The 14114-nt window shown below is 40.8% G+C and overlaps 1 protein-coding gene across 1 annotated transcript in view; it reads left to right on the forward strand.

The window, feature by feature from the left end:
• The window catches only part of LOC133401234 (CUB and sushi domain-containing protein 3-like), a 260580-nt gene that overhangs the window by 159615 nt on the left and 86851 nt on the right, over positions 1-14114 (forward strand). Inside the window, 6 exon segments of the mRNA XM_061673947.1 lie at positions 1792-1910; positions 7248-7317; positions 8546-8662; positions 9724-9933; positions 10578-10766; positions 11969-12146. Coding sequence (XP_061529931.1) covers positions 1792-1910; positions 7248-7317; positions 8546-8662; positions 9724-9933; positions 10578-10766; positions 11969-12146 — 883 coding nt within the window.

The raw sequence follows: 14114 nt of genomic DNA on the forward strand, positions 1-14114 counted from the left end.
CTCGTAAAACAGTGTCTATTTTATTGCTTAAAGAGTCCATCTTCTCATCTTCTTAGCATGCATATGCAGAAATGGACCTGTGAGCAAAGACAAAAAAGTGCACAGTTCGAGTTGTGAGGGTGATTGCGACAAAGCGAAATTCTAATTCACATTAGCTAAAACTCTCATCTGCAACATGTTTAACAGTTTCAGAGGAACAGAATTTCTCATCATCGAAGACCAGACCAGTGTGTACTAAAAATAAACCAGATCCAAGGTTTATTGAATAAATAGGTGAATGCTTATACTTACATACAGGATTTAGTCAACTACTAGTGCGGGAATACTTAGTATACTCAACGTGACTAGAGATATTCTTTAGTACAAAAACTGACACTTTTTAAAGTTTAATAAATATGTTTTTAGTCTGTAATAGTGTGTAAGGGCCAGACAAAGCCAGGTGAAAATTGTGCATGCAAAAATGAAATCTGTAGCATTGCCTTTTGTAATGGTATTCTGAGCAAAATTCAAATATTTGTCTTGTGGTCTATGGCATGGCCTCTGGCTCTGGAAAGTGGAGCCTTGATTTATTTGCGTTTGCAGGCCTCTGTGTATGTTCAATTATAGTTATCCTGTTGGTTATGTTTTATTATGAATGAATGTTGTGAATATGCCATAATTGTAATAAGGAATTATTCTATAATAATTAATTGTTGCGGAAATTAAACACAGCATGTCCATGTCGTTTGAGGCAGAAGTTTGCAATTTTCAGATTTTTATTATAGTTTTTGCAGATCACATGTGCCAAAATATTAGATATCATCAGATGCATGTGCAGGTTTACCTCATGTAGCCTCAAACATACCTCTCTAGCTTTCAGTGGATGGTTGGCTGTGCTTTTTAGGGCCAGCTCTCCTGCCTGAAGTGGCCAGAACATTTGCCTTGTTTACAGTCATCAACTCACCTGCTGTACTTGTTTCGAGATGACAACTCTTGGGAGGACTTGACAAGAGGGTTTATGCGTTTGTGTGTTTATATTTGTTTTAATAGCTTGTGCAGGTGTTGTAGCTTCATTGGCACAGACACACATTTTACAAACTGTACGTGTAGAAAGAGCCAAGTGTGAATGCTCTGTTTATGAGTGAGATTGTACACATTACTGAAGTGTTAATATACTGTACTGTATGTATACATTCATATAACAATTTTATCACATTCCAGTTCTCCCTGCCCGCATTTTCTTTTTTTATTATTAAATGTATAAATACTTAAGACAGAATAAAAAAATAATGTTTATTCTCCAATCAAATATACCTTGTTATTTCTGCTTGAACTTAAATGTAAAAGTATGCTGCATTTGTGTGAATTTGGGATCTCCATCACATTTAATCAATTTTCACTGAGTAGTGGGCCTCTCCTGGCAAGTAATTCTATAATCACTTTGTTCCAATGGAGTTCAATACTCGTGCCAAGTAATCCTTTCGGGATTGTTTTGTAATTTCACTCTGATAGCTTCATACAATAGTTGGAAGATTGTTGCAGTTACATTCACTAGTTGCGTAAGTTTATTTCAACATTATGATGAGGGCAACAATTACGCTAATTTATTATGTAATTAAAAGAACATTTAGGTGAGGCGCTGTGTAATTGCATGTTGAAACACTTGGTTTTAATTGAATTTCTCAGGTGGAAGGTGTTGGATTACTAAATCTAATCTTTTCCAACTGTGCTAAGTAGGTGTTGGCTCATCATCCTACATCGTGCAGAAGAATGATTGCTGTCAACATATGTGTGTTGTGACTCTTTCCTAAGCAATAGGTTTGGATTCGTGCCCCGAACCGCAGCCCCCCACTAACGGCCACAAAGTGGGAGACCGCTACACCGTAGGCGACATGGTGTCCTTCCAATGCGATCAAGGCTTCTCGCTACAGGTCGGTGAAAACATTCTGTGCCGGTAAAGCACTTCTATTGAGTATACTATGATAAGCGAATCCTATCCAACTGCCTTGAGTGACAATTTCAGAAAATAGCCGAAAGCTCTTTTAAGGCAGCATTACGAAGTACTTTTTTCCGTGTGTGTTCGTGTGTGTGTGTGTGTGTGTGTGTGTGTGTGTGTGTGTGTGTGTGTGTGTGCACGTGCGTGCAAGAGAGAGAGACTGAGAGAGATTTAAAAAGAGTGGAGTGGTATATTATGCGAATGTGTGTGTTTGGAAAACTGGTCTCGTATTCCAGCGTGGATCTCTAATTCCAAGTAGGCCTACTGTTTATGTACGTTGTTTGTGTGCTTGTCTGTCTGCAGGTTTGTGTGTAAAGAAGTAGCTTTAAATTCAAATCCTCTCAAGTAGATGCTGGAACAGTAGACCTTTTAGCTGTATAACCTTCTTAGGCCACAGGCAATGGATTGTGTTAACAGTGGCCTTGCTAATCCTGCACCATTTTTCACCCACTCCTTAATTGTTTTGAATTTGATGTTTTTGTGCGTGTGTGTGTGCTTGCTTGCATTGCACACGTCTACTGCAGACATTTAGATGAATTAAGATGAGTACAAATATCATATATATATATATATCTATATCTATATATATATAGATATAGATATATATATCTATATATATATATATAAGGCTTTATACGATCAGGATTTTCGGGGCCGATCAGCGAGTTTAAAAAAACGATAACCGATCGCCGAACCGATCCTAAAATGGAGCAATGTGTCTATTTAAATGACCTGTTCATTTGCTGTATTGTTGTGTACTTAATTGCTCCAAAAATTATATTTACAATAAATAATGTATCCTTGTTCATCTATTTATGCCAGTGAGGCATAGTTACAGACAGAACAAATGAATGGTCTTCTATTAGATGGCAGGAAGTAAATACAGTAATGAGTGTATCCACTTTTTGTGACATTTTGTTTGTTGGTATGCCGTGAGATTTTTCAATTGGAAAATATGTGCCTTGGCTCCATAAAGGTTGGAAATCACTGCTCTAGTCAGATCATGTATTCTAATCAGTCAGGTCAAACCAACATTACATGACAGAAATAATGGGTGCTAACTTACTGAAATTAAATTACTGTATTGTACTTAAATTACGCTGACTGGTTAGAGTGTCTACCTCACAGTTCTGAGGACCGGGGTTCAATCCCCGGTCCCGCCTGTGTGGAGTTTGCATGTTGTCCGGGCACTCCGGTTTCCTCCCACATCTCAAAAAACATGCATGGTAGGTTAATTGAAGACTAAAGTGCAAATGGTTGTTTGTTTATGTGTGCCCTGGGTTTGGCTGGCAACCAGTTCAGGGTGTTCCCCGCCTCCTGCCCGATGATGGCTGGGATAGGCTCCAGCACTCCCGCGACCCTTGTGAGGATAAGCCACTCAGAAAATGGATGGATGGATAATTACATTACTTCACACACACCAAAACTTTAGCACATGATTCGACAGAACGCCTGCATGTTCGCTTCCAACCGTTAGTGCTAGCACTAGCTTACTAGGCTACATAACGTTTTGTTGCCTGCTTGTGAGCGGTATTGTATTAAAAGTATGTGAACATACCTCAAGCAAGCTTAAAACAAACGTCCTCTCCCGACCACCAACACACGTTTTCCCCCATTTTGTTCTTATAAACATACGACGCGATTCATTGTTGTTGTCGTCGAGTGCATCCGGTCCCGTTGGAGTTGACAAGATGAAGCCCAGTGATAGTCAAAGACGGGATGCGCTGGTATCGGAATACAAGATTTTATTGCAGTCGTCTGACAATCGTGAAATACCAACTTTGTCTGATCCAGGCATTACGTGTTGTCTGTCCCACACCGCCGACGTGTTTTTTTTTTTTTAAACTTTATTGGTGGTCAGATATTTACAGTACTACGTCAAAAGACATGCTGAAAATAAACTAGCTTTTGGATTTAAATATACTGTGCACGATGGCGATGCGGAGTAAATTATCTTTTGCAGAAAGCCGATCAGCCGATCAGCATAAAATGCTAATTATCGGCCGATACCGATCAGGCCGATCAGATCAGTATAAAGTCAAATATATATAAATATACCGTATTTTCACGACCATAAGGCTCACCGTATTAAAAGGCGCAGTCTCAGTTACGGGGTCTATTTATGTATTTAACACATACATAAGGCGTACCGTATTATTGGGCGCAGACATGGTAAAACATACGCTATCTTAAAACATAAGGTAGCATGCATGCACGCTAAAAGTTTTTTTTAAAAAGGCAGGGGGAGCAAAACTGAGTTCGTTGTACTTTATTGAAGTATTTAACAATGTCCTCATGTTATTTTTTTGATCAATCCTCATCGACAAATCCATCAAAGTCTTCATGTTCTGTATCCGAAATGAACAGCTGGGCACGTTCTCCATCAAAGACGCCAGGTTCCCTCTCGTCATTGTCAGAGTCAGTCTCATTGCCGTGCGGCTCCTCAGAAATGATGCCGGCTTTTATGAAAGTTCGAACAACAGTGCAAGCAGACACGTTTGCTCAAGCATCCATAATCTATTCACAAATTGCGGCGTAAATCGCCCGGCGCTGCCTCCTCGTCTTAGTAAAGCTGTGCTCGCCATCTGTCATCCATCGCTCCCACACCGCTCGCAACTTCACTTTGAAGCTGGACATCACTTTACACCGATGTCCAGCGGTTTGAGTTCATTAATCCATTGCTCGAGTTGGTCTTCCAACTTGGGCCACCTCGCCTTGTTTCCGCGATAACTCAGCTTCATCTTCCTGACTTGGCGAAGCTCGTTTTCCTGTTTCCTCCACTTGCAAACCGTGGATTCATTGCTCGATTCCCATGTTCCTCCGCGTATCGGATCGCTTGCAGTTTAAACTGTGCTTCGTAAGTGTGTCTCTTCGTAGGTGCCGTTTTCGCCTGCGGTCATGCCAGCCTCCACTCGTAAAGTAGCAGTCAAGCCAGCCGTCCCTAATTTTGTTCATAATAGGCATTACGGAAATAGGTCGCCAACTCGCGGCGAAAGCCACCTTCAAAATAAAAGATTCCCAATAATACGGACATCAGGGCTCTTCGGTTAAGGAATGCAACCAGCAAGGTTAATTTGAATCTTGAGATACATTAGAAAATTTAGTTTATTTGATATTTTAGGAGACTCTAAATTGCCCGTAGGTGTGACTGTGAGTGCGAATGGTTGTTTGTTTGTATGTGCCCTGCGATTGGCTGGCAACCAGTTCAGGGTGTACCCCGCCTCTTGCCCGATGACAGCTGGGATAGGCTCCAGCACGCCCGCGACCCAAGTGAGGAGAAGCGGCTCAGAAAATGGATGGATGGATGGATGGATGATATCTTAGGAAAAATAAATGGCAAATGGACTGCACTTATATCGCACTTTTTCTACATCATCACAGTGCCCAAAACGCTTTACAAAGCCTCACATTGACACACACAATCATAAACCAATGGGCGACTGCTGCCATGTGAGGCGCTGCCACACCCACTGAGAGCAAATTAGGGTTCAGTGTCTTGTTCAAGGACACTTCGACATGCGGACATTCGCAGCAGGGATTCGAACCTGTTCTACCTACTAAGACAAAGCCACCCCAACATAATCCCATTGGTTTCGCAAGACAAGTCCAGATCTGACAAACCCCCAAGGACTCCACTAAAAGAGGTTTGATGAAGATCTGATATTGTATTTCAAAATAAAAGTCTCTGAAAACTAATAAATTAAATTTTTTAATGCATCTCAAGATTCAAATTAACCTTGCATTCCTTCGGAGGTCCGTATTATTGGGAAGCTTTTATTTTGAAGGTGGCTTTCGCCGTGAGTTGGCGACTTATTACCGTAATGCCTTGTTTGAACAAAATTAGGGGCGGCTGGCTTGATTGCTACTTTACGAGTGAAGGCTGGCTTGACCGCAGTCATTTTCGGGGGTCCTGAGCCAAACCGATGTTGTTTTGCACAATGCACATACCGGCGCTATATACCTACTGGGGACGTGCCTTTAGCGTCCTCCTTCACGCACACCCTTCCCCCTTTAACGGCCGCATGCTGTCCTCAGCCACGTCCGCTTTCCTCTGTATAAGCAGTGTGTCGGCAGGAAATGCTCCCAGTCAGTCAAGCGGAGCGCTCATCACACAACATTTATAGATTTTGGAACACGGTGCATTATAAGTCGCATTATAAGGCGCTCTGTCCATTTTTGAGAAAATATAAGACTTTTAAGTGAGCCTTATGGTCGTGCAAATACGGTAATTATATATTGTATTTGTTGCAGAACTGCCTTATGTGTATGTGCTATTTGTACGTGTTATATAATAACTTATGTGTATCTGCCTTATTTTTTGCTGCACATACTTACTGGTTAGAACCATATAAAACAAAAACAGTACCTTGTAATAATAAAATAAACGCCAAATACAGACTGTATTTGGGGCGGGGGTCTTTGATGCTGTATTTTCTATTCATGTCAGAATAGAAAACAAACACACCCAATCCCGGACATGAAAACAATTGTATAACCACTGTTCTGTGATTTACAATTCTTTCTGAATTTTTTTTTTTTTTTTAAATCTAACGGAAAAAATAAAAAAGCCAGATCTGAAGGATGGTGGAGTAGTTTTGATTTCAGATATATTTAAGGCATTAGCCATATTGCAATGGCAAGCTTCGCATGTTGCATGTACAGGTGTAAAAAAACAACTCTGTTGTCCGCTTCCTCTCGGCCGGGTCGGCATTGGAAATTTTAATGTTTTCTTAATTGCCTTATCTGGATCAATAAAGGTTAAATCAGTAAATCGATAAAAGCCTGCACAGAAGCTGGTCGCAATTTAGTGGTTCGACAGGGTTTTGAGGATAGCAGCAACAAGGAAGATAACTGAGTCTGTGCAATCAATGAAACTTTATTTTCCCTTTCAGGGGTTAGGATTCAGGGTTAATTTAAGTTAGTTATAGTAGACTCAACTGTTATTGTTTTTTTTTAATTTATTTATTCACAAAGCCTACCATAATCGTTTCAGTATCATTTTAGGCTTGTCAGTTTTTGAAGCAAATTACTTTCTTTGAATTATCAGATTTTGTAATAAAATGACAAATAACTTTTCTCCAAATTACCTTTCTAATTTCTTAAATTGTATAATTTAGAATACTCTAAATAACAATTATTCGCTTTACCTGGAAACCAGAAAGAGAGAAATTTTTTTTACTAAACTCACAATAGACATCTTTTTTTGCATTTGAACTCTTCATTTCTTGGTATTTGGAAATTATATATTGCACTTTTGTGTTTTCCCAAACAGGGTAATGCATATATTACATGCATGCCTGGTCCTGTCAGAAGGTGGAATTACCCTGTACCATTATGTTTAGGTAATGTATTTCATTAATTTGATATTCGAGATAACAAAAAAACAGCATCAAACAACATGTTTACTGTTGCTTGTCCATATTGTATATATGTCCATCACAATAGAAGTACAGGCACCCAGAGGACATGTAATTGTGTTTGGGAAAGCAATAACGTCAACATGCACTCAGGCTAGGTGAAGATGTTTGGCTATGAGGGCCTACAGGTTGAAGATTATGAATTATCTGCATCAGTTGAAATTCAATAAAGATTCTGCACCATCTGAATGTATTGATTTCTGATACCCTTGATGAGGATCCATATTCTGCCCACATACTTCCTCGGATGATGGCTGCCACATTGATAGATTCTAGCGATTAATAACACTTCACACACTCTTCTGACGCCTCGCCATTATAATCCCCTCCAATTACAAATGTTCACAAACACCCACATGAATACGCAGCAACACACACACACAGTTTTCCTTATGTAAATGTTCTGTGCCTGCGGTGTTCACAGTTCACGAAAGACATAAATCATTAGCATTAGTTGACAGAAGGACCCTTCTTGGGCTTGTGCGTGGACTTGTTAGCTCAACTCCTCGCTCATACTGAACCCAACACTACACATGGTTGCTGATAAACTCACACAAGAGTGGCTGCATGGCTCTTCAAAGTCCATGTCATCATATAAGTATTCTTGTTTGCAATTCATTTTAAAACAAAGAGGTCAAGCAGGCGTCCACCACCTCGTAGTCAAATCCCACGATAGTCTTCTCTTATGTATTTCTGCTCTTGGCTGAGTCCCTAAAGAGCTGACATTATACTCCCTACATTTCTAGCAATTTACCACATAAAATAGCCTTTTCTGGTATTGGGAAAGAAAAAGAGATGTAATTTACTTCCACGTTTACATTCATTCCTCCCGGGGCAGCAATCACTCCTCACCTGGGTGTTTATGTAAGAGCTTGGCTGTCCCTGATGAGAAGGTGGTCAGTGAATAAGTGACAGCAAATAAATAAAATAAACAAAAAACATGTGTGCATGGGGTGGATGACGTAAACACTGCTTAGCAAGCTTTGGTGCTGTCATGTAAATTGTTTCCAAGCCACCACCAAACAGGCAATGTTGTTGTGACTCTTTGGGGCATATTCCACATGGGTTGCATGGCAGGGATGTATACCCCCACCACTGAACCATCCTGCAGAGAAGTGACATGTTCCCTCTCTCCTTGGTTGCTCTCCCTCAGCTAAGTGTGGCGGCTCCATGACAGATTTCAGCGGCGTCATCCTCAGCCCAGGCTTTCCAGGAAATTACCAGAGCAGCCTGGACTGCAGCTGGAGAGTTCGGCTTCCTATTGGCTTTGGTCTGTTACACTGACCACACTTCGCCCATCCGCTGCTACTCTCCTCTCTCTATAATGCCTCTTCCTTATTGTGTCCTATCTCTTCATATTATTAGAAAATAAGCTGCTACCTTTATGTAGGCTTTTATGATCAAGTTATCAGTCTCTTTTTCTAACTCATGGAACTGTTGCTTTCACATAGAGCCACTGTATGTCCTATGGGTTACTTTTCAAAATCCTAAAATTGGGCTATTTACCTCAGAGATGCAATTGCCCATTCAATGTATAACCTCAGCCTGTCATGGTCTGTGTTTTGGTTTGGGTTGTGTTAGTTTTGTTCCATGTTTTCCTGTGTTCCATGTTTGTCGTGTGCTCATTAAGTTGTTGTGTCCACCTGTTCTCGTCTACTTTGTGTCGACCAATCAGCTCTCTCCAGCCACTCGTGTCTTGTCCAGGTGTTCCTCGTTGTCTCGTCTATCTGTTTGTATTTAGTTCCCTGGTTTCTTTCAGTTCTTGTCGGTTCATTGTCATATGTCTTTGCCATGTCATAGTCGTCAGTTGTCTTTATCATTGCGGTATGTCATTGTCAGGTGTCATTTTCCCTTTCTATTCCACGTCTTACTCACTGGTCATCGTTTGTTTCCAGTTTTAGATATTCAAGTGTTTCTTTGTTACTTTGGTTTGGTATCTGTTGTGGGACTTTGTTCAGTTTTCCCTTTTTGAAGATTAAATATTATTATTTTGAGACTCCCGCACTCCTGCCTTGCCTCCCTGCTTCCCTGCAATTGGGTCCGCCATGTTCTTGCCTTGCGTTACTCTCCCTCGCCCTAACCACGTACGTGACACAGCCCTCCTTTCTTAATTTAAGATAGTGGCAGCAATTTGAGGATCCATTGGGGTAACAAGATGTATTCACTATTTGTTATCAATACTTTTCATTGCGCAGACATTTGTAAACCCCTAAACAGATGTAAATTGTTGCTAGAAGCATTGATTTTGTGATTATTGCCTCAGAAGCAATTTGTAACTTGGATTCTATTTTTGTTATTTCCCCCATTAAGTCTTACTTTCTGCTTTTTCAGGGATCCATCTGCAGTTTTTGAACTTCTCCACAGAGCCAGTTCATGACTATCTTGAAGTGCGCAGCGGGAGCTTGGAGACTGGAACCGTGATTGATCGGTTCAGCGGCTCACTGGTACCCAACGCTCTGTTCAGCACCACCCATGAGACTACGCTCTTCTTCCACAGCGACTACTCCCAAAACAAGCCTGGCTTTAACATTGTCTATCAAGGTAAGGTCAACAAATTAAAAGGTGAAGATGATTTCATTGCCGTAAATACAATGTTAAAACAGCATGTAAGGGTACATTGTGCAGTTGGCTGAGAGCCTGTTATATAATAATGGTAATAGTTGTAACAATGAAATTAAAACCCCTTTTATTGCCGTTAACACATTGTTATTGGCACAAAATGTTATACCTGCATTTAACCCATAGCACGCTTGGAGCAGTGGAAGGTTTTCAAGCTCCTTGCGCTATGCTGGTCAGCAATCAAACTATTAGGCCATTTAGTTACAGGTCTCATTCTTAATCACATTCAGTAAAAACAGCATGTATAATTACAAAATGTTTCATATGTTTACAATGTTTCTATTGCATGACTCATGTTTAGGAAAAACAAAGTAACAAATTGTATGCAGCCTTGTCATTTTAGTCTGTCTGAAATTATGTTTGGTGCCACTATGTGCCCGAATGAAGTTTAAATTCATATACAATTTGGGATTATTATGGATTGTTTATGATATCTCTCACAGTGCAGTCTGTTTGTTCTTATCCTTGACCATTTGTTATTGACAGTAGTGCAAGATAGATAGTTGTGGATTGTTTTTAGGTACTCTTTTCTCTCTGTGACGATATTGTGACAAAATCATTGACAGCGTATGAGCTCCAAAGGTGCCCGGATCCACACCCATTCCGTAATGGTAGAGTGATCGGCCAAGACTACAGTGTGGGGATGACCATTACCTTTGAGTGCCTCCCGGGTTATACTTTGCTTGGGGAGGCTTCACTCACTTGTCTGCACGGAGTCAGCAGAAACTGGAATCACCCCATACCTCGCTGTGAAGGTGATTGTCAAGCATCTTCAATAAAATCCTTTTGTTGTCATTACCAACTGCAACCACAGATTGCTTCCAGTCTTAATTTCTTTTTTTGTGCACACTTGGGCGTCTCACACACTTTTACCACCCACATAGCACATGTTTATTGCACTATAAACTGATAACACCCTATTATAATGATATATGAGCCATTTGCAACTCTTTATTGCAAGGCCAATCAAGCCCGACTCTCTTAAATTTCAAGGTGAATCCTCGTATGTTGGCCAGGGTTGATATATTATGACACCCCCTAATCTTCTTAGGAGATCCCATGAAATACACTAGTACTTTTAAGGTTTACAACATAGTTTGGTGCTTTAAGGGGGCTGGGGGTAAACAGTTTTCCTCTTGCTCTGTATGGCGCCACATTAGGTACTTTTAAGGTTTACAACATAGTTTGGTGCTTTAAGGGGGCTGTGGGTAAACAGTTTTCCCCTTGCTCTGTATGGCGCCACATTAGCCCCTTGGACAGGAGCCATTAAAGCTGTCTGTCTTTATACCAGCTCACTGTCCTATGTGCAAGGTACCAATCCAGGATGGGGGAGCTGAAATCAACCCACAAATTTAAACAGTTGGAACGTCACCAGTGTGTGAGTGTTTAGTTTAACACCTACACTCAATGCCCACACCCTTTTGTTGAAACCATTTGTAGCTGTTGCTCTGACATCTCCAATCATCTAATTTCCTCAGTGCGCCGAGCTGCATAGGCTGTATGAATGCAGACTCAGAAATGTAACTCTTCTGTGAATTCTGTCTAGAAGTGACAGGCAAATTCCAGCTCTACTTTTATGCCTTTGATACACCAATTTACCAAGAAACCATTGTGAAAGCAGCTACTTTTTCTGTTGAGATTACAATGTGGATGTTTTGTCTGTAATAGAGAAGCAACATTGTCTCCAGGGCAGTGTTTTGGCTTTTAGTCCCAGTTAAATGTAAAAGTTTAACACATTCTCTCTGTATGACTATGACAGAACATTTTAATGTCAGAACCACTTTGCGTCATCATATTCACAGCCACTAGTAGCAGCCATCGCCTGCAGTTGTTTTGTGACAAGTGACTTTCTATACTAAATTCCTCCTTGATAGCCCAACAACCTGCTGCTATGCTTAATTTTCAACATTATTAGCAGTTTGACTAAAACTAAAAAAAATTTTCTATGTACTTCCAGCTCTCTGTGGTGGGAATGTAACATCAATGAATGGCAAAATTTACTCTCCTGGACACCCAGCTGAATACCCCCACTTCCAGGACTGCATGTGGACTGTCAGAGTACCTCCTGGTTATGGCATCTACATCAATTTTTCCATTATCAATACTGAGCCTATCTATGACTACATCACTGTGTGGTAAGTTCTCTCCCGCTCTCGCTTTCTCCTTATCTTTCTCTGTCTCTTCCACTTTCCTCTCTCACTCAAATGTCAAAAAGAGGACTTTTTCTGTTCTTTGGCTAGAAATAGAGCTGCAAATTCTGCGAGAATGTGAAACAATCACTGATTAGCACTGATTAAAACTGTGACAAGAAACACATTCCAAATGATATGACATTTGACCTAACCTTTAATTGGTGAATTAATGGGGATCTTGGTCGGGAATAGAAACTGCTGAAAACTCATCGCTGAATCTTTGAAAAAGTTGATAATTTCTTTGAGTAGAGCTGACCTTTGACCTACGTTGCACACATGGTTGGTTAAACGTTTATCCAAATTTATACATGAAATGGCGTTTGACATTTTCCTCACAGTTCTGAACACCCGGGTTCAAATCACAGACCTCACCCTCATACCAAAAACATGCGTGGTATGTTAATTGAAGACTCTAAATTGGCCGTAGGTGTGAATGTGAGTGTGAATGGTCGTTTTTTTATATGTGCCCTGCGATTGGCTGGCGACCAGTTCAGGGTGTACCCCACCTCTTGCCCGAAGATAGCTGGGATAGGCTCTGGCACACCCGCGACCCTAGTGAGGAAAGCGGTATGGAAAATATGTGCATGTACAGTATGTATGTTTAAATTTGTATTTACATTGTATTTTCTCACAGGTTCCATTTTAAACTTAGGATATCAGATAAATCACGTCCTCAGTGAACTAAGCGCTTGGCGGATGTTTAATATGAACATGACGGGAACTAAATGAAAGATGTGCGACAGCATGAAAACAGGCTGTCTTACTAGGTTTACTCCTGTTATCATGAACTGTGTCTGATCTTGGGAGACACAGTACAACAAATGTGTACCATCTTTCCAGTAGCTGCCACTCCATCTCCCTTTACCTCCCTGAAGCTTCTCTGTGGTCCAGTAAGTCTCAGACAACCATGAAGCTGCCTGCATGTTAGACGGACAACAAATATGCCTCCAATCATCTATAGGTTATACAATACATTGTATATAAGAAGGGAATCGTTGGACAGTGCTTTTTCTTTCAAATGAATACATAAAACACCCACACAAACAAAATGTCCCCTGATGGCCACATTTCATTTCACTTCCCTGACAGTTGTCTCCCATTTTGCTGATCACTCTGAAATGAAACTGCAGTAAGACTGTTTTTTAACATGAGGTATTAACAGAACACACACATGCTGAAATGCATATAATGTCCATCAATCAGGTGAACAGGCCAGCAATGGGAAAGTAATGAAATGCTGCCGTCTTGCAAAGAAATTGTCTTTATGTATCATGCAAAGTAGATGTATGGCACTTTTGTACTGAGAGAAAAATGTCCACCCCCATGGTCTGAGAATTTTACACGCATTTCTCAGCTATAGAAGTGTATTTCATTAGCAGGGGTACAGAACATTTCATAAAAAGCTCAGTGATATTGTTACCTGACAGTCGCCCACATAGTATATTTCATTTGGTCTGTAAAATGTGTTAGTTTTATGTTGCATTAGTAATAGATGTGTGTTGATAATTTTCGATGATAGTTTAAAAGATGCAATGTACATAGTGGGAGCAGTATCTCAAGCCATTAGGGTTTGAGACCTTCTGAGGACCAAAACATGGTTATTCGCACTGACTCCCAAAATTGTGCAGCTTCACTTCTTTGCTGTGCCTTGAATCCATCCATCCATTCTCTGAGCCGCTTATCCTCACAAGGGTCGCGGGAGTGCTGAAGCCTATCCCAGCTAGCATCAGGCAGGAGGTGGGGTACACTCTGAACTGGTTGCCAGCCAATCGCAGGGCACAGAAACAAACAACCATTCGCACTCACATTGACACCTACGGCAATTTAGTCTTCAATTGCCCTACCATGCATGTTTTTTGGGATGTGGGAGGAAACCGGAGTGCCCGGAGAATACCCACGCAGGCACAGGGA

The sequence above is a fragment of the Phycodurus eques genome, chromosome 4 (genome assembly GCF_024500275.1).
Source record: "Phycodurus eques isolate BA_2022a chromosome 4, UOR_Pequ_1.1, whole genome shotgun sequence".
In the NCBI taxonomy this organism is placed as follows: Eukaryota; Metazoa; Chordata; class Actinopteri; order Syngnathiformes; family Syngnathidae; genus Phycodurus; species Phycodurus eques.